General features: G+C 45.3%; 1 protein-coding gene across 1 annotated transcript in view; it reads left to right on the top strand.

Annotated features, from left to right (window-relative positions):
* The window catches only part of SLC22A18 (solute carrier family 22 member 18), a 105448-nt gene that overhangs the window by 73432 nt on the left and 12172 nt on the right, over positions 1-19844 (top strand). The window contains 1 exon segment of the mRNA XM_025202121.1: positions 1326-1426. Coding sequence (XP_025057906.1) covers positions 1326-1426 — 101 coding nt within the window.

The following is a 19844-nucleotide window of genomic DNA, read 5'->3' as shown; positions in this document are numbered from 1 at the left end:
CTCTCCCCTGCCACGCCTTAATGGAAATATGATACAAATAGGGAGGCTGCCTGCAGGTCTTTGTGTGGCCCCATTTTGCCTGAACCTCCACTAGGGTTTCCCAGCAGCCCACTGGGCCTCAAGCTCCTCAAAGGGCTTCTTAAGTCAACTGTGCCCTGCAGGGCACCCAAAGCTTTAAGGGCTAATTGGGTGGCTCCAAATCCTTCCTTACACCATGCCCCATGCCTCATGGGTGTTACTGTTGGGGCTTCGGCCTCCACCCCTTTACTTTAGCTAAACCATGGAGCCTAGGCCCACTATATTGGACCTGGTTTTGAGGCACTAACTCCAATTCGTCCCTTTCCAGTCACCAGACCCCTGGCCCCCATCTGCCGGGATCCTGGCCCCTATGTGCTTGTGCCCCTCTCAGGCACCAGGCCTTTGGCACTGGGCACTGGGACCCTCTTGGGCACTGGGATCCTGTTCACTCTGTGCCTAGCACTACGCCTACTCTGTGCTCAATACTCACTAGGGCCTTGAGCCTGCCCCTCACAGGACTCAAGGCAGTCGTGTACTGCTCAGACACTAATGGGACCTCTGTTTAGCTCCCCTTACAATACCAACACAAACTGCTGGTAGAAACAGTAATGTAAACCATAAGCCCCTGGGCTGTAACATAAACAGCAATAATGGAAGCAGCCCTCTGGTCCTTTAAGAGGGCAAACCTTCTTTCACCTCTTGTGCCAGCGTACCTCCCAGCGCCGGTTCCTTGTGAACTCCCCGAGCCTCAGCATTCCTGAATGCAGCAGAGCAATCTACCTAGCATGCCTGGGTTGCTGGGGCTCCTGGGCAGGAGCTGCTAATCCTGCAGCTGACCCAACTAGACTGGCTTGCCAACCCAAGCCCCAGCTTTATATGCCCGTAGGGCCCTGCCTATCTCTGGCCAGCTGACCACCTGCAGGTGTCTGCTAATTGCCCAGTAGCTTGGTGCCCCAGCAACCTGCAGCTGCTAGCCTGCAGAGGTCCCTGGCTGGGCTGCCTTTATACAAGGATCCCCAGGCTCTCTCTTACACAGAGGTATTGCTTTAATGGTAAAAGTTATAAGGATATTAAAGATTTAAAAAATAGGCTCACGTTAAAGATTGAAAAATCCAAAAAATCTATTCGATTGACTTTGAGCCTGATTCACCTATTGTCTACGCCCAGTCACTTGGAGTCCAAAGTAAATCTCTTGACTCTATGCCAGTAATGGCTGATAGCAAGGTCTGGCCCTTTATTTGTATGATAATATTGCACTATAACTGTAGTCCTCCAAAAAGTTTTTCTTTCCAATAACTACCATTCAGGTTTGTTCCTGATTATGTTCTCCATCATCTCTATGGATTTCTTTGGACTGGAGGCAGCAGAGTCTGGGTATCTCCTGGCATATTTTGGTGTTCTTCAAATAGTAAGTGAAAATGATGGAATTATTTGACCTATTATACTCCTCATGCCGCATCCAGATGCTCAACAGAGCCCTTGTTTCTGGCTAGATTAGATGAACTTGTAAGAAGCACTCCCCATAGCAGCTGAGACTTGCACTAAGCCCTGCAAAATCTTGAGAAGACTCCTCCATTAGGTGAGCTGAAGGAAAGTCCAGCTGTTGCCAAGCTAGCATTATCCATGCTTTTCACTCTGCTTTTACTGCAGTAAATGCTTCAGGATCACTTCAGGCCGAATATTAGCCATAAAATCACTCTAAGGCTGAAGGCAATGCAGAAATAGCAATGATAGTTTGAAGGCAAATTTCAAGGTAAAAATTAGAATTATACCCTGAAGAAAGATGATGTTGTAGTTAAAGCACTGAATTGGGGTCTTAAGAAATCTGGGTTCAGTTCCTGGCTCTACCACAGCGTTCCTATGTGACTTTGAACAAGTCATTCAGGCCTAGAGCCACAAAGGCGTTGATATATCCTACATTCATTTGACTTCAGTGGAAATGAGATGTTTAAGTAGGAGTTGAGCAACTAAATACCTTTGAAGAGCTAGCCCTTAATCTCCTTGTGTCTCAAGTTTCCCACCTGGAAAATGGCAGTGTTTATATTATAAGGTCTTGGGCACAGGGAGTGTCTATCATCATATGTCTATGCTGCGTTCAAAGGTGTGATTTCAAGATGGGTAGACATCTCTGCACTTGGTTTAATTTAGCTACTGTAGTTAACAAGATGCTGCAGTAAGGACTTCAGCATAAGTTGTGCAAGCCTGCAAGGGACTCTGGGTAAGTACTTGCTTTATGCGTCAACACTCTACACTCCTGTATCTTTGCTGCTGCTGATGCTAGATTGAAACTGGAGTGATGTCACAGAGTCCCCACCAAGGCGGTGTTTGCTCAGGGCTGCCACAGCCTTGTCTGGTCTGTGAGACTGTCCCCCAAAGCCAGCCCAGGTGTGGTGTCTAGCATACACTGAGACCCTGCCTGGCCTTTCAGATTCTTACTTTCCTTGTTTCTCCATAGCCCTTATTCAAAGAGCTAGCATATGGTTCCGCACCAATAAAGATGTTTATTGGGCGAAGGTCAACTAGCCAGTGGTTCTCTGCCCTGGCTTGGAAGAGTTAAACAGTTCTTCTGTCCCCAGTATAGTCCACACAGCCTAAAGTGCCCTTGAAAGCTCGCTCCATTGTTCTCTTTCCAGTCAGCCCAGCTCCTGAGCCCCAAACTGCTCTGCTGGTCTCTCTCCTTTCCCCACCACCCCTCGTTTACACTCCCCCCTCCATCGTTATGCTCATCTTATTTGGCTTATTTCCCATCTGCAGGGTGTTGACTTTCTCACATTTGTTGATGTATCAACAAGGTTGTTCAAGTCTCTGTTGATGCTAAATGTCCATCTTGACCTGTCCCACACTTAGACAGATCTCTTGCTTCACTGTCTCTTAACCTGTTCCTTTCCCATGTACTAGTTTTCTGGGTAAACTGAGCTATGCAACATTGTAACAACATGAAAATATTACGGAAATATTACAATAAATCCCATAGTCTGTCACAAATGGGTGTGCCTCCTTGTGCTATACACTAGGGGTTTGCCACTTTTGTGGGCTTGAGGCACCTCGCACTGGACTCGAGGCACCGCTCCATTATTTTTGTCACTTGACCTGCACCCATTTCAAAAAATAATTTATAGATTACAGTGCTAACCTCCTTACACATGGACTGGGCAGTAAGGGTGGGAGAATCATCCAGGAAGGGACAAGCCTGAGCCTGGCTTATCTTATCTGCTTATCTCCTTACTCCTCATTTATCTCCTCACACCTAGTGGCACCCTTCAAAGCGCCTGTGTAGGGTGTCCTGATGCCCTAGTTGAGAATCACTGCTGTGTATGCACACACCTTTGGTTACAGCATAGACCAGTGGTTATTAAACGTTTTAGATTCAAGGTATTTCTCCATCAGTTTTTTTAATTTAATGTCACCCTGGTTGAGGGCTACTGCTGTACTGCCTCAGCTTACCTCGGTGCTTCTCAACTGGGATACTGCCACAACTGCCACCAGCTGAAATTGCCCTACACAGTACACACCTTATGTGGAGCCAGACCGGGAAGCAGCTGCAGCAAGAGCAGGTGTTCCTACCTGATATAAATCTAATGTGGGCAGGAGTGCCTGTTCTTGCTGCAGCCCTCCCAGTCCAGCTCCCCCTGGAAACAGAGACACACGGGGCAGTTCCACCTGGTGGTGGTGAGAGCAGCCTGGCAACCTAAAGACTTCTCTCTGTCTTTCCTGTGTTTCTGCAAGCTGCCACATCACCATGCTGCTGCTGCTGCTGCTGCTGCTGCTGCTGCTGCTGCCGCCACCAAATGGAACTGCCCCATGTGCCTCTGTTTCCACGGGGAGTATGCATGGCCAAACTGCAAAAGGCTCTGGCAAGAGCAGGTGCTCCTGCCTGCATTAGATTTATCTGAGAAACTTAACACGGGCAAGAGCACCCCTTCTGCTACAGCCACTTCCCAATCTGCAGGTGCATGACATGGGTGGGGCAGTTTCATCTTGCCATTGTGGTGGCACCAACGAAAGGGTCTCATGGCACCCCAGTTGAGATCTACTGGTGTAGATGTACCCTGAATGCACACACAGGGCTTGTGACCCTACCAGTAACAATAATCAGATTTCGATGTTAACTGAGGACTTCAGCCTGCAAACAATTAATGCTTCCTAACCAAGCATAGGTTGACTGAAGCCTATCAGATTGTATCCATTATCAAGCTGTAACCTGGTTGTGTCTGCAGAGGCATATGCTGAGTTTGTTTGGTCGGAGGCCTTGCAAAGAGACATTCAGCATGGAAATAAGTTTTAACCAATCATTTTATAATTTTTTTTCCCTCCATAAAATGAAATTGTACATTTCCATTTTTTCTGACTGTATCCTTGAACATATTATTGTGGACATCCCAAACACCAGGATTTTTGTGCATTGCAGAGCTTTTCTTTGTCATCTTGCATTCTGGGATATTGTCAGGGTGCCAAAAGCCCCAGGATAAAATGCAGTAAGGGGAATACTTAGTAAAACTGATTCCTGCACTCTCTTCCCTCCCTTTCACAGCCTGATGAGCAAGGGAATCCTGCTTAGATATCTGATCTGGGAACAACTCAAGTTTAAGAGTTGTTCTGTTTTTGTTATGTGAAGGTGTTTTAGGTTATTGCTTTCTGTTATATTTTGATTTAATTTTTTTCATGTAATTGCTCTCTGAAGTTCCACTCTAGCAACTGCGTTTAGGTGCACAGGACCAAATCTTCATGAATACAAATCAGAATAGTTCCCTGGGTGCATCTACACGTGCTGATTTAAGGCACTTTAGCCCACTTTAAGGCACATTAAGGGCACACATCTACATGTGCATGCCCTTAATGTTCCTTAAAATAGGAATTTTAGGTTATTCATGCCTAAATATATGAATTTGCAGGTATCAAATTTAAGCATGAAAAGCTGAAGCACCTTCACGCACATGTAGACACATTAACGCTGTGTATGCTGACTGACTTGGGATTAACTTTAGTCCCAAGTCAGTCCGCCTACCCTGTTAATGCACCTTAAAGCATGCACATGTTGACACGAGCCTAAATCACCTTAATGCGCATTAGGCAAATGTACATTAAGTTTAGGCGCACATAAAAGCACAAGTAGACACGTCCCCTGAGAATCTGGTCTAAAACATACTGGTATTGAGCAAGAATTAATGTTCTCTTTTCTGCTCTAGTCACTAAATAAAAGAGTCCACATGTGGCTGATGGAAATTACAGTCATGACAGGTTAATTGCTTAGAAATATCTTCTATTGAGTTCATTGTGCTTGAGGACTTCTGAACACTTGCTAGTACTGACTCTGTCAGAAAGGGCCTTTTGGCTTGCGTACCCGCACCTTTCTTAGATAGGCATTTCAGATACATTTGTTTCCAAGAGAGGGTCAGTTAATACTGACGGGATATTTATGGGTCCTTAAAGTGCAGGTGAATTCCACCTGGTGGCATGGATGAATGCTGATGAATAACTGTTGACTGGTTTGCCTACTTCGCTGAGTGAATTCCAGGCTTAGTCATAACAAGTACAATGTATTTTTCAATTAAGTAAATCAACTAGATCCTCAACTGTAGATTTAATTTGTTTCTTTCTTTTCATATTCTTCCCTCTCAGAAAAACCTGCTTGTTTTTTCCTGTCTAACTTTCTTTGAGCTCTGCAAATGAGTGATAACACAGGTGACCACCCACAGGTCTGTAAAGCGGTGGGTTATTCACTTTAAGGGACAGGCTAGGAAGGTGGCTGCTGATGTCATACAATGAATGGAAAAAAAACAGGCAGTGTCCTGTTTACTTTAAACCTCTCTCTGTCGATATTCAAAACGGAATAGCTTGGTTATACAGCAAGCTAAACGCACACATGCACACATAACCATTGTGTTTCAGAAACAAACCAGCCTCTGGGCTGATGGGAAGCGGGCAGTGTTTCTTGTTTGTCGTCTTAACCTACATTTCACATGCTCAGTGGCAAACAGATGTGTGCAGGTTTGGAACGAAAGGAGCAAGTGAGGGTATGAGCTGGATGCAGATCTGTAAAGTCTTGTAACTTTATTGTCTTGTGCTCCTTGCTTGCGTTACTGTAGCAGTTAAGGGCCTAGTCATAAACCCAGATCCCATAGTACTAGGTGCTGAACAAAAGCAACAACAAGGACAATTATTAGTCCCAATTATTAGTCCTTGCCCGAAGTCCTTTACCATCTGAAGCATATAAATGAAGAGATAGATACAGGCAGACAGGGCATACAAGAGGATGATGATAAACCATTGGTTCATGTGGTAGGCGTTGGTCTCACCATATCAGCAGTTGGACCTTATTTTCAGGGACTTTTGCATCATGGCAAAGGAGAGGTTAATGAGGGATTTGAAGATAGATGATGAGATACTGTTGGTGAGAGCTCCTCAAAAACATGAGGGACAGCATGAGAGAAAACACAAAGGTGACTGAAAATTTAACACTTGGGCAGGGAAAGGTAGTATCGTGGGCCGGTTAGAGGTGGGAACTGGCTTCTCAGTATTGAAGGAGCTCTCTTTTTGATTGAGGGGGACAATGAAGGGCTTTGAAAGTGAAGACAAGGCATTTCTGTTTGAAGTCTTAAATCCACAGCTGTAGTAATTATGTGATTGTATGAGGATCTCAACTTAATTTTTCATGTAATATCTACCTACATGGGTAGAATGAAGAGGAAGACAACATGACCCCCTAAAAGCTCAAAAATGGAAGACCCCACAAATTATTTTTAAAGCTCATTGATTTTAGGCAAACCTCATGACTTTTGAGGTTTGGCTCATATTTTTCATTTAATGCAATACTGATATTTTCATCTTGTACAAAAAAACTTCCATCAGGTAGCCCTTTGCTTACAGAACAGGATGTCTATTGCTTCCTATAGCCTGTAAAATTTAAAATGTCCTTTTATCCCCCATGCCCCCTTCCCTGGTCCTGCAAAAGATTATATGCTTTAGCCACTTAAACCTTTTGATTTTTTTTTTTATTTTGTCTTCAGCCTTTCAACCATTGTTAGCAAGCAGCAGTGAGGAATGGAGGGTGTGGTGTAGATGCCAACAATACCCATTCACCAGCACCATTCATCCAAGTCCAGCACTCCTTAAAAGCATTAAGAAAGGAGATGTAAAATAGTCTTTTGTCAATTGGAGGGGGAAATATTTTGTAGAAAATATAGTTGCAACTGCATTATGCTAAAAAAGCAATTTGGAGGCAGTTTGAAATAGCCAGCTACCACAGCAGGACCAGTGTGAGACGGACCACCCAGGAGAAAATAGATATATCACCTTGTTGCCTGTAAATTGTTCAAGAAGCTAAAATAGACACATTAGAGCAGCTGGCAAACATCAAGTTAGCGGGGTATCAGGCAGGCTTAATGAAGGCCTCCCTGAATGTTTTATTGCTCTTTCAGATTGAATATCCAAAGACTCAAATTGCAGTTAGTGTATTACAGAACTGGCCTTTAAAGCCAAATCCATAGACCTACTGCTCAGCCTGGAGGAGAGCTGACTCCTTCCTCCAAGTTGTGGACCTCTATGTGAACCTCAAGGCAGACCTGTGACAGTAGGAAGACTAGATGGAGATGTAGTCTCCAGTTCACAGTCCTGCCACTCCTTTTAGCTTCTTGCATAGGGGGTGCATCCACACAAGATGCTTTACTGCAGAGCTGACTAATTAGCTCCTGAGTAAAGCATCACCATCGACATATGTGGTGCTATTAAGCTGGAACAAATTAATTAACTCTGCTGTAGGATAGTACTGCCCAACATAAGTACTATCCTATGGTGGAGTTATTTACTCCACCTCACCACACATGTAGACAGTGACCAGGGCTGGCTAGGGCACAAGGGTGCTACTGTGCAGGGGCTGCCTGCTGGCTAGCCCCACACTGCAGCACCATCATGCCCTAGCTAGCCCTGCTCACTGTCTACATGTGTGGTGTGGTGGAGCAGCTCCAGGCTGGCAGGCTGACCCCCAGGTACCCTGCCAGCTGGGGCTGCACTGCCCCAGCTTGGTGTGTTGCAGTCCCAGGAGCACATGTAAACACTGCATCTGGGATCAATAAACTCCAGCACAAACTGCACCAGAGTTTACTGCATCACATTAATATCACATGTAGGCATGCCCAGGGAGTCTCAATAGAGATGTGTGCCAGTCATACCCCTTGCACAGGCTCCCGCCTCCCAAGTCCAGATGTGTTCACCTAGTGGCAGCAACACCAGAGCAAGCCCACCTGGCCTTGTGCTCCCTGTACAATCATCTCATCCCCAAAACAATTGGTAACCTCCAGTGACAACTGATGCACAGGGCTCTGGCCACGGGCACCGTTGTCCATCACTTAGACCCAGTGGTATCAGTGACCTGTCCTTTCTGTGAGGAAGGGGTGGAGAAAACTCTCTTCCATCCCATCCTGTACTATCCCTGGCTGTAGCCACCTTTCACTGCTCTCAGCACTCTAGCATGCTGGATCTAGATTTCTGCATGCTTGTGTACATTCTCTGTGGGGTTACATCCCTGCAGTACCCCGTGTGCAGTACTTGGTTAGTAACTGTTACAGCTCTTGATGTTTGACATCACTATCATCTTCTAACTGCCTGGACCCGCTGTTTCTTTTACTTCATACATAGGACACTCGCTGTAAGTCTGTGTGGCCAGTCTGGCTAGATTTCCTTCATCCCAGTTCTTGCTGTCTGATACGATACTTCCATGACAGGCTGGCACTGCTCTGTGTGCATGTCCTCTGGATGCATTATCCCATGCTGAAGTACTATAAGAAAGCTGCCATGATTTTCACAAGATATCCTGTTGTGAGCTAGCTGAACAACTACAATTCAGTCCTGGTTTCAAGACAGAAATGCAACAGCATGAATACAATTCAAACTGCATGTATTGAGAAGCGGGTAAGATAAGTGGTGGGTGCACGGTTGTCACGTGGCCTATGAAGAGCAGGGTCTACAAGTCTTGGGGCTCAGCTACACAAGATGCTTTATTTGGGATTAAAGCAAGTTACTGTGTAGTAAGCATCACTGTCTACACCTGCAGACACTTACTGAGCAGTAATTTGCTTTAATCATGAGTAAATTTGCTACCTGTAAATACAAGTAGCAAATTTACTTGCAGTTACTTACTGCACTGTACAATAAATGTAGATGGCTGAACAGGAGCAAATGTGCACTGGGTAGCAGGGAGTGGGAGATAGCTCCCTACCCCCGGGAGCTGCCTGCTGCCTGGGCAGGCTCCACCACTGAAGCCTGGGTGGGGACAATGTCCCCCTGCCCTGACAGCTGGGAACTCCTAGCCCCCCGCTCTGTAATCACCATTGTGGAGCAGGGGCCAGGAGATTCTTATCTCCCAGCCCGGGCTCCATGATCGGGAAGCCAGGGCTGGGAGATGAGAGTATCCTGGCCCCCGCTTCTTGATCAGCAGAGCAAGGGTTGGGTGCTCCCTGCTGCTGGGGAAGGGAGACATTGTGTCACCCCACCCCGCCCCCCAGGCTCCCATGGGTGGAGCCTACCTTGGCGGCAGGGAGCTCCCAGGGGAAGGCAGCGATTTCCCAGCCCCTGCCAGAAGACAGCTGTCTCCTGGCCCCATACTCCCTGCCAGCCCCTGGGCTAGCACTCAGGGGGAGCCTAGAGTTCCCCCTGGCTGCTGCAGGGGGCTGGTGCAGGGCCAGCGGAGGCAGAAGCAGATTGCTGTCATGAGCAGCAAATCTGCTTCAGCTTCCCTGCACATGTAGACACCAGCCTGGGGTAGGTTGACTCCAGAGTAAACCTACCCTGGAGCATTTGCATGTGTAGATGCACCCTTGGCACATTATTGTTTTATCTAATCCCATGTTGTGAAAAATACATATTCTCTGATGTATTGGGCCTCTTTTTATAGCCAACAGGTCTGATATAGCTTCATTTCCCATTTATTTTGTTCTTAAAAAGTTAACAAAATAGATTTTATTTTTATAAAAGGACCCTCTAAAATGTAATTGTGGGATCAGCCTCATCCCAGGATGGAATCTGGCCAGAACAGAATGCTTAATATCTACAAAGCAGCATCCACCATGCCTGAAGGTTGTGCATCTTGACTTCTTAATTGACCCAAATTATCTAGTCCTCTGTTCTTTGGCTTCCAGTGCCAACGGCCTCAGTTTGGGTATGTTAATGCTCTGGAGCTCACGTTCAGCAGCTGAGAATGTGGCCAAAATGGGCATCTTTACATGGGCTCTGGGGGTGGGGGATGGGGCACTTCAGTGAGAGCTGCTTTAATTAAAGTGCCTGCAGTGTAGGACATGCCTTGTGGGACAGTGTCTTGTGTATTCAGCATGTCTGTATTTCATGTATTCAGTGTCCCCATGCTTCAAAATGGTAGCAGGGGTGTTTTAACTAAAGTTCATTCGATGAGCTTTAGCTAAAGCATCCCCACCGCCATTTGGAAGCACAGGGATGCTGAATATACCGTACACGAGATACAGATGCTACTGGAGCATGCTAATTATCACACTCCAGCAGACTTGATTAATTACAGCACATCAGAGCAGTGTCCCTGCATGTCTACAGGCACCCTATACGTCCTCCATGAAAAACTTTGGAAGAGATAACCACTGGCCTGCACATAAGAACAACCTGAATTCTTGTTCTAAATCTGCTGCTAGCTTGCTGCTTGATCTTAGATCAAATATTTTCTGTTTCAGATTCTCTCTAAAATGACAGTATTGGTTCTACTCTTCCTTTGTGAAGCATATGAACATCTGGGAATAAATAGCATTATGTGGGTTGTTTATCAGCTTCAGATTGCACAGTTTAATGGTAAAGTAGATGCAAGAGTAAACTGTTCACCATTGACTTGCAGCCACTCCCATTGTGAAATGTAGGAATATTTTAAATCCTGTAGAAGCACATCTAGATCTATGCCTAATTGAAAGTTTTCAACTTTTTAATGATTATTTGTTTAGAAATAATTTTCAGATACCTCTGTTTCCAGTTAAGCTAAGGGCACGGTTTAATAATATAGGATATTATTAAATGTGTGGCCTTAAAATAAAGTAAAGTAATGAGGCTTGGGCCAGGGAGTGGGGGTGGAGGGGGGGCGCAGGGAGATAGGGAGGAGTTACGTTCTGGTAAAATGAAGAGTGAAATAAGATCAGAGAATGACAACAAGGTTCTGGAATGCAACAACTTAAAGGCAAGACCAACAAAAATGGGTTTTGACCAGAGGACAAAGGAATCAGTTATTTAGAAAGTAGAATATGACCAAAATTGGAATTGCACAAGTCTGATGAATAAATGAAAATGGCAGGGGCAAATGAAGTATAACAAGGGTGTCAAACTCATTGGCACAAGACATAAAGTTACAAGAATGTAATGGAGCCAGTCCATGGGCAGGATCAGGCTCATAGACTTTCTCCCCTCCCCTCTCCCAGCATACTGGAGCCAACACCTGCTGCAGCTGGTCTGGGAACCACACTGCCTGCAGTACAGATCCCAGAGTGGCAAGAATAGGCAGTGTGTGTGGTGCAGTCTCGTCAGGGTCACGTAGCATAGATCCCAGACTAGCCAGAGCAAGCTCTGCACTGCATGTGGTATCTGCCCTGGGCACTGCCTGGCTTAGCTGGACTGCACCACACACAGTGTCTACTTTGGGAGCCATATCACACACAATGCCTGCTCTAGCTGGTCCATGACCCGTGCTGCATGTGGTGCTCTCAGACGCCACATGTAGCATGGGTCTCAGACTGACTGGAAAGGATGCCATGTGCTGCATGGCCCCAGAGCTATTAGGGCAGGCCAGGGGTGATGCATAGGGAATGCATGCAGGTGCATGTGCACCCCCTGAGCGTGGACAAAAAGGTGCCATCTGTGGGAGCTCCCACGCTTACTGTCTCCATGCTCCCACCATTGCCATGCCCCACCAGCTGCCAGGGGGCACGCGTCATTCATGGGGCAGGCACTACATGCAGTGCCTGGGCCTGCTCCAGCCAGTGTGGGACCCATACTACATGCCCCTGGGTGGACTGCTTCACACACCACACCCACCCATGCAACACAGTTCCATAGTGGCAGAGCGGGTGCTGTGTGTAGCATGTCCCAGGCCCTGCCCACATGGCTGGTCCAGCATGCACCATGCTCCGTGTTAGTCTGATCAAATCCAAGGGCAGCATCAGGGTCTGGATGGCAGAGATCTGTAGGCTGGATTTTGCCTGCCAGCCATATGTTTAGCACCCCTGAAGTAAAAGAAAGCCAGGGGCTGAATCATAGAATCATAGAGAAGTAGGGTTGGAAGGGACCTGCAGAGGTCGTCTACTCCAACCCCCTGCCTGAGCCAGAATCACAGTAATAAGGAAGTTGTTACAAAATCATGATGATGTGTACTTATTTGTGGTTAGGCCCTGTATAGCTTTAGGAGGGAGGACCTGATAAAAGGTAACAAAAATAAATAAGTTTCAGAGCTTTGTAAGCAGGCACTTCCACACTATCTGTTTAGTGTTAGGAGACACCCCAGATATATAATACATTACAGTAGGCACCTATATCTAATCTCTGTAGGGAATTTCATCAAGAGGTTTGAATGCTCTTCAGAAATGCAAATTCCTTCTCAATCAGGGCCATTGCTTTAATATCTAAAAGTTCAAATCCCCCTTGAAGTACATTTACTGAATGAAAACTTTTGCCTGGAGGTGCATATCTCATCCATTCTTTCTACAAAAGGTCTTTTTCTACTGCATAATTGGTTGAAGATGGCTTAATTGGAAAGCTGTTATACTCCTGTTTTCCTTAGAGTTGTATACATTGCTATATAGAGAAATTCTAGCCTATGGTACTGGAAAACTCACAGCATGGGATCTGCTGCTTGAAGATTAGGTGAAACACCTGAAATTGCTGGCATGATTTTAAACAGTAGGAAAAAACCCTAGAATTCCACACAATATTAAAAAAAAAATCTGGAGGAGTGACAGAGGTAGATATTTATTACCCCGAGGCTCAAGGAAAATGAGACATTCTAGCCCCTTCATTAAATGTACTTCTTGTTGTAGAAACTATACCTCCAGCTGTGCAACCTCTGGAGGCAACATGCTGTGACTGGTTGATTTGGAGAAGATGGGAGACAGAGTCACTGGGAGGAGAGATTTTAATTATATATAACCTCATCACCCACTCTGTCCTCCTTGCTTTTTCTTCTGGGTAGTAGACTGATGATTAAAGGCCTGGGGACTTAATTATAGCCAAGTAGGCCTAAGGAAATATCCTCTTGGTGAGAGGGCTTGAAACAACAAACAGAAAGTTCTTCAGTTTCCTTGGTTTGAAGAATTTAAGTCCAGGGGGGAGAGGGGATGAATGAGAGCCTGGAGCTTGCTAACTACAAAAGCGGCCAAATATTAAAAAATCCCATTACTCTCTCAGGGAAGCTGCCATGTTCAGCTCCGAACAGGTCCTTATTCCTTCCCCCCCTCTCAATACATTCATGGGCTTCTCTCAGGCCTAGTATACACTGAAGGGTGATTGCGCCCAAAAGCTTGCAAAGAACTTTTTCCCAACTACTCAGCTGGTCTAAAAAAAGATATCACACCTACCCAAAGAACCTTGCCTGCCTACTATACACTGAAACATTTTGCCAGCATAGATGTGTCTGTCAAGGGTGTGATTAACCCCCACAACACACACACAGCTGACATTACTAGGCACATATAAAGTCTGGTGTAAAGTCAGTTATACTGCGGCAGGGGAGGGAATCTTTTATCCAGTAGAGCTTTGGGGAAACTGGCATAAATATTGCACTAAGGCAGTGGGGGAGAGCAGGTATGCCACAAATTAGCCCCACGCCCTCCCTGCCTGCCACTCCCCTTCCCCATCAGCTGCTCTTTGTTCTGCTCCCCACTTTGTGCCCCCTGCCCGATCTTTTGCTCTGTTTTCTGCTCTTTGCCATATCTGCCGCTGTACTGCCTGCCCCTTCCCATCTGCCTCATGCCACGCACACAGCTGTCCATGCCACTTGTGCCACAGGTTGGCCACCTCTGCATTAGGGAGTTTGCCAGTGTAGCTACATGGCCATAGTTATACCAGTAACTCTCTTCAAACAGAAACAAGGTCCAGGTCTCACATACATTCGGTGGTTCAGAAGCTTCTTGCCTTCTGAAGTTGTCATTCTCTGACAGCTCCACTCCAGAAACAGCCTTGCCTCCCCAGCTCTTTTGTATGCCCCCTAAAATTTCAGGCAGGAGCTGATTCCAAAGCCACATTTTCCTCTCTCAGTTAGCCTCTGGCTCCTGGCCGGGTTTGCAGACAGGTTGTATGCATCTGACTCACTCTAGCCATAGCACAGAATGGACAGCAGCCATCCAGCTGCACTGACTGCACCAACTTGTTCCAAGTGAGCAATCCAAACACCTGCCTGGAGTAGCCACTTGTAAGCCCTGGCCTAGGTCAGATGTAAGTCATCAGAGGGCTCCAGGCAACAAGGCTGCTGCTTGTTTATCAGAAACCCTTTCTGAGAAGTCCGGCCTTTAAACCGTAGGCAAGGGAAGTCTTTCCCATTTTGCAAGACCTTCCTAAGCACGGCCAACAAGAGACCAGTAGTTTTCTACCTTGCCAACTGAATTTGCAGCACAGCAACCATAGCAAATGGAGCATGAAGGGAGGGGAAAAAAATCACTCCTTTACTCTATTGGTTGGGACTTTCCAATTAAATATTTTCCGTGCAAGTTCCGAAGCTTATCTGAAAAAACAGATCAATTAGTTTAACCTCTGACATGTGTACAGAGCCATGGGCAGCTCTTGTTATTTTACTTGCAAACTATTTCCTTCCTCTTTTGTTTATTGATGACACAACAGATTCCTGCAAGGTAGAAGCTCTTTTCTCAGCACTTCAAAAGAGATCAGGTTACAAAGGCCAGCACCATATGGACAAGAATAAAGCCAAGGGAAACAACGGATTGCTTGCTGTTTGAAATGGAGGTTGAATGCAAGGAAAAAGTCCCCTAAAACATCCAAACTGAGAAAGTACTATTTGCTTTCTATTGCTTCCTTTTCAGTGAAAATACTTTTAGTACTTTTAAGTACTAAGTGACTGTGTAGTAATCAGTGTTACTGCGCAGTAGCATCCCCAAACAGCTTTCTGAAAAGGGTGTAGAAGAGAAGGCTAGAAGTCCTGAGCAGGATCCTCCCATCAGCAAGGCTGATTGAGAATCCAGCTTTTTAGTAATGATGTCTCTATCTTCTGTCACTAAAGCCAGCTTATACCAACTGAAGGGAAGTTTGCCACTTCCCTATCAGAAGAGTGAGGTTTACTGCTCCAATTATGATTTTGCAAGACCCTAAGTGGGGTCTGAGGCTCGCCTCTTGACATTTGTTTTGTACTCAAGAGGAATAGCATCAGGTTGGCACTTAAATCCTTTAAAAGCTGCAACTTAGCTAGCAGTCCAAGCCCCAGACAATTTAAGTGCTAACTTTAAAAACTATCCAAGTGTCCAGGGGTTTAGATTGCTATTTACATTTTTTTAAATGTGGTGTTAAGTGGCCAGAAAGTTACCATTAGAAACAATCATTAGAAATCAGTAGATGCAAGTAAAATGGAGTCAAGTTTATTGCTTAAGTCAAACTAAAAAAATACCTCTCTTCGGGACTTTAGTGTTAGAGGTTAAAATATTTAAGTGAGCTAAGGCTTGCCTAAAAAGTATTATTGCTATTTTAATTTTTTTTTTTTTGGAAAAATATATTTCTATATCTATCTACATATAGTTAAATATATATATCATCTAGCATAAAACTTTTCATCACACACCTTAAACCACATTAAGAAACCGCGTACCTGTTACAATAAATGCACCCATGCCCCCGTGCACCCATCTGCTGCCCTTTCCTAACCCAGTCACAGTCCCTTAGTCCTGGCCTCCCAGCATGTGACCTAAAGTTTAGCATTTTAACTTTTTTGTGGTCTGAGTCCTGGCACTGCAATGGTCTGAGATTTGAAACAGATGTGAGCTAAAATGTGGTACTTCTTAAGCATTAAGCTTATAAGGATATTTGATATACCTTTGATAATGGACACCACAATGGGGTTAGGTTTGCCACTTAAATGGATCTGAAATGCAATGCTTTTCTGATCTGAACATTGTTGTTTGAACTATTTAACACTGAAGTTAATGGATTGAAGTTTGTGACTTAATATGTTTGACACTGAGGTGAAATGAGGTAGTTTTCAATTTCATTTGGCTGAGTTGTTCCTGCAGAAAATGTTCTCTCATTGAAGTTGTAAACTTTTCCCTTCAGTAATAAAACTATTGCAGGTGGCTTCCTCAGGGATATTCATGGCTTTTTGCAAGCAAAACCAAAAAAAAATTCCTTTAATTACATTGCATCTTTCACAAAAGGCCAGAAGGCAGCAAAGTGAGCCAGTGTTGGACTAAGATTTATTGGGACCCTGGGCAAACAGAAAATTGGAGGCTCCCCATGAGATGAGGGCAGGTTCTCACTGCACCTGCCAGGGGGCTGCAGCTGGGCCCATCCAGCCTCCTCAGCACATCTGGGGCAAGCCCCCTGGCCAGGAGGAGGCACACGCTGCCCACCCCAGATGTCTGTGGCCAGAGTGCCCAACTGGGCCATGCTGACCCTGGCTCCCCAGGGGGCCCTTGATTGGCAGGGGCCCCTGGGCCCAGGCCCTGCAGGCCCATGCTTTAATCCGCCCCTGGAGCGAGCAGAGAATGTAATGTTATGCCTGCTTGTTTAGAACTAAAACCAAACCCAGAACCGGGTTCATGGTAAAAGCATGTGCCAGTCTCATTCTTTTAACCAAATAGCTTCACACAAGTGACAAACCTTGGATCCCGATGTGGCAAAAAGTGGAACACTGCAGTGTGCACTTCCATGAGAATTAGTTCATTTTTGCACAGCCCTTTTACGGTGCAGTGTTTGAAGATCTACCCTGTGAATTCAAACTGTAGGTTCAGCAAAGTCCATAACAGGCGCACTAGATCTTAAGTTGAATGCTGTCTTGCAGAAGGAAGACAAGGTGGCACCTTATAGACTAGATCACCTCATTCAGAGAGGCACACCATAGGCTAGACCCTGCTTTGTCAGATGCAATGAATAAATGGACTTGTAGAGAGCAGGGACAGTAAATTGAAAGGCCATTTATATACAAAGGATAGGGAAATGGAGAGGAGAGGAAGGGGCACTGCTAAGGGAAGTGAAGGTAGGTAGAAGAGATCAAACCAAGGAAACATTTACCTGCACAAAGACCACCTCTAAATCCACTCAACAGAGAAAAGTAAATGGTATATCACCATGCCGAAGAATGCATTCCCTGTGCAAAGCCATTTATTAGTGGTAGGCAGGCTAACGCTGAGCATTCTTCTTCTGATTCCACTGGCAGACAAGAGCTAAACCAGTCATTCTAAACTAGGATGCCAGGGCATTCTTGGGTACCCCCAGATCCTTCGAAGGGTTCAGTTGTGAGGAGCTAAGCGTGAGGAGGTACATAGGTACAGCCTGGGTAATCCCCCCCCCCCACTGCCCAGCCGCTCTGCAAGGAGATTAACACTGTAATATATAAATTAGTTTTTGAAATTGGGTGCCACTCAATTCACAAAAGTTATGGAAGGATGCCTCAAGTCCAGTGATGGGTTCCTCGAGTCCAAAAAGGTTGAAAGCCAGTGAGCTAAATGCTCAGCAAAGGTTAAACACTGTTTCATCTTTGAATTTCTCTCCCTGTGAGTAACAGTAATCTTTTTGGCTAAGAGGTAATGTCTTATTTTTTTTATCCCCCTTCCTCCTGCTTCCTAAGCACACTGGGCCTGGTGCTCAGCTGGTGTCTATCAGCCTAGCTCAGGAGAACCATGCTGAGTAGAATTTGACCTTTCTTGTGTCCTGATTCTTTGAGCTTAAAACTTTTTTCTTGGAATCATTCATTTTTTCTACTTTTGCAACAGGATGTTTCAGCCAAGTTTCTTCTGTCTGACCAGGTTGGATTTCTCCTGTGCATTTTGATGCTGTTCTCTGAGGGCACACCCTGATCAAACAGACAATGGACAATTTAAAACAGGAAAATAGGTTGAATTTGTCCCACGGAACACTCTGTCCAAGTCTCGCCTAATTGGGAATGGTTTCTTCTTCTTCTTGCAGGGATCAGATGTGAAGGGGTGTGTAACTTAAGCTGCTAAATCTAGATTGGAATGCACCTGTTGCTGAGTCAGGCACACAGAACTCAGACCATACCCTGGGACTGGGCTCACCTCCCAGGTCTTATTATGGTACCTGTTGGATGAGCAGGCGTGACTAAGCACAGGTGACATGTCCAATCCAGCAGCTGCAGGCGTTTGTGGTGTGCAGCTCCTTGACATCTGATTGGTAGAGATTGGAAAGTTGCAAAAGACTGATCATGACTGTGTGCCATAAAAGGGTGTTTGATTCACCTAGTGACTCAGCCCCTTCTCCACCTACCTTAGAAAGGAGCCACAAATTGCTGATACTTTTACAGTAACTTCCTCCTGTCTTTGTACAGCCTTTATAGCATGATTTTTGAGTTGCATTACGGTGACCTAATTTATACTACACTGTCAGGCTGTCGGAGCTTTGAATGCATCCATACTCAAAGCTTCTCTATAGCAGTTGAATCCCCATTTTTGTTGAATGATAGTAGGTTTCTGCGATGATGCAATACCCAACAGAAGGCACATGTAGATGCTCCCGTGCCTTCTACCTTCTTTAGTGCTCCCTTTCCAGGGTGGTTAGTTGTAGCCATGTTGGTCTAAGAATATAGGCAGGCAAGGTTATTTGGGTAGGTGTGATATCTTTCTTTTATTAGACCAATTAAATAGTTGGAAAAATTGTTCTTCGCAAACTTTTGGGCACAAAAGCTTCTTCAGCTGATTCTTTGAACTTAAAACTTTCAACTGAAGAAGGGTGTTTGTGCCCAAAAGCTTGCAAAGAACAATTTTCCAACTATTTTATTGGTCTAATCAAAGATATCACATCTACCCAAAGACGCTTGTCTGTCCCTTCCTGTAGTTACACTCTGCTAGTACAGCTGCTGCAGTGAAGCTGGGTGGAGGTACCAGAAGTGTAAGGCTGTGAATGCTTTCTGGCAGCCAGGCAGCAGCTGCTGCTATTTGCTGCTGGAACTTCTGCCATCTGAACCAGCTTAATGTAGACAAGGCCTCAAAGGCACCCCACATATTGACACAGCTTCATAATGCAGGAATTGAAGGTCAGTGGTAGGATTTTGTACAATAGCCTGTGGCTCACTGCCGCATTCTTGTCTCTTTGTCATCTGTGCTCCTGGCAATTGGAATGTAGGAGGGTATTGACCATCCTTTCCCATCTTCCTATTAGTGAGAGAGCAGAGATATAGCATTTCTTCTCCCTTCCCTCCATCTAGTTGCTTGGAAGATAAAGGGCCACAATAGCCACAAACAACAAGCTTTGAAGGAAAAAAAATCCTAAGTATGGGGCAGATACCAAACTGGTATAAATGGTAGTAGCTCCATAAGAGCTTATCTCACCTAGCTGAGGATCTAGACCATATACTTTATTTTTTCCCCTGCACTATTATTTTCTTTGCCTTGCAGTTTCCTAATGATCTTTCCCTGCCTTTGAACATGCCTTTGTTAGCTAATCCTTGTTAATGAATGGAAAGGCTTACTTACTGTGTACTTGTAATACATCAGTCACCTCTGATGGGTTTTCCAGCTCAGCATTGCATAACAGCAAGATGATTAGCTGGCTTGGAATGTTAGTTAACCCTGGGATTGGTACTTAAGCATTACAGTATGTTACAGAGTCAAAATGAGGTTGGGTTAGGGACAATAGTTTATGATAGACACCTGAGGGGCCCT

The sequence above is a fragment of the Alligator sinensis genome, unplaced genomic scaffold (assembly GCF_000455745.1).
Source record: "Alligator sinensis unplaced genomic scaffold, ASM45574v1 scaffold983_1, whole genome shotgun sequence".
NCBI lineage: Eukaryota > Metazoa > Chordata > Crocodylia > Alligatoridae > Alligator > Alligator sinensis.
This window is presented reverse-complemented; position numbering and strand designations above follow the sequence as displayed.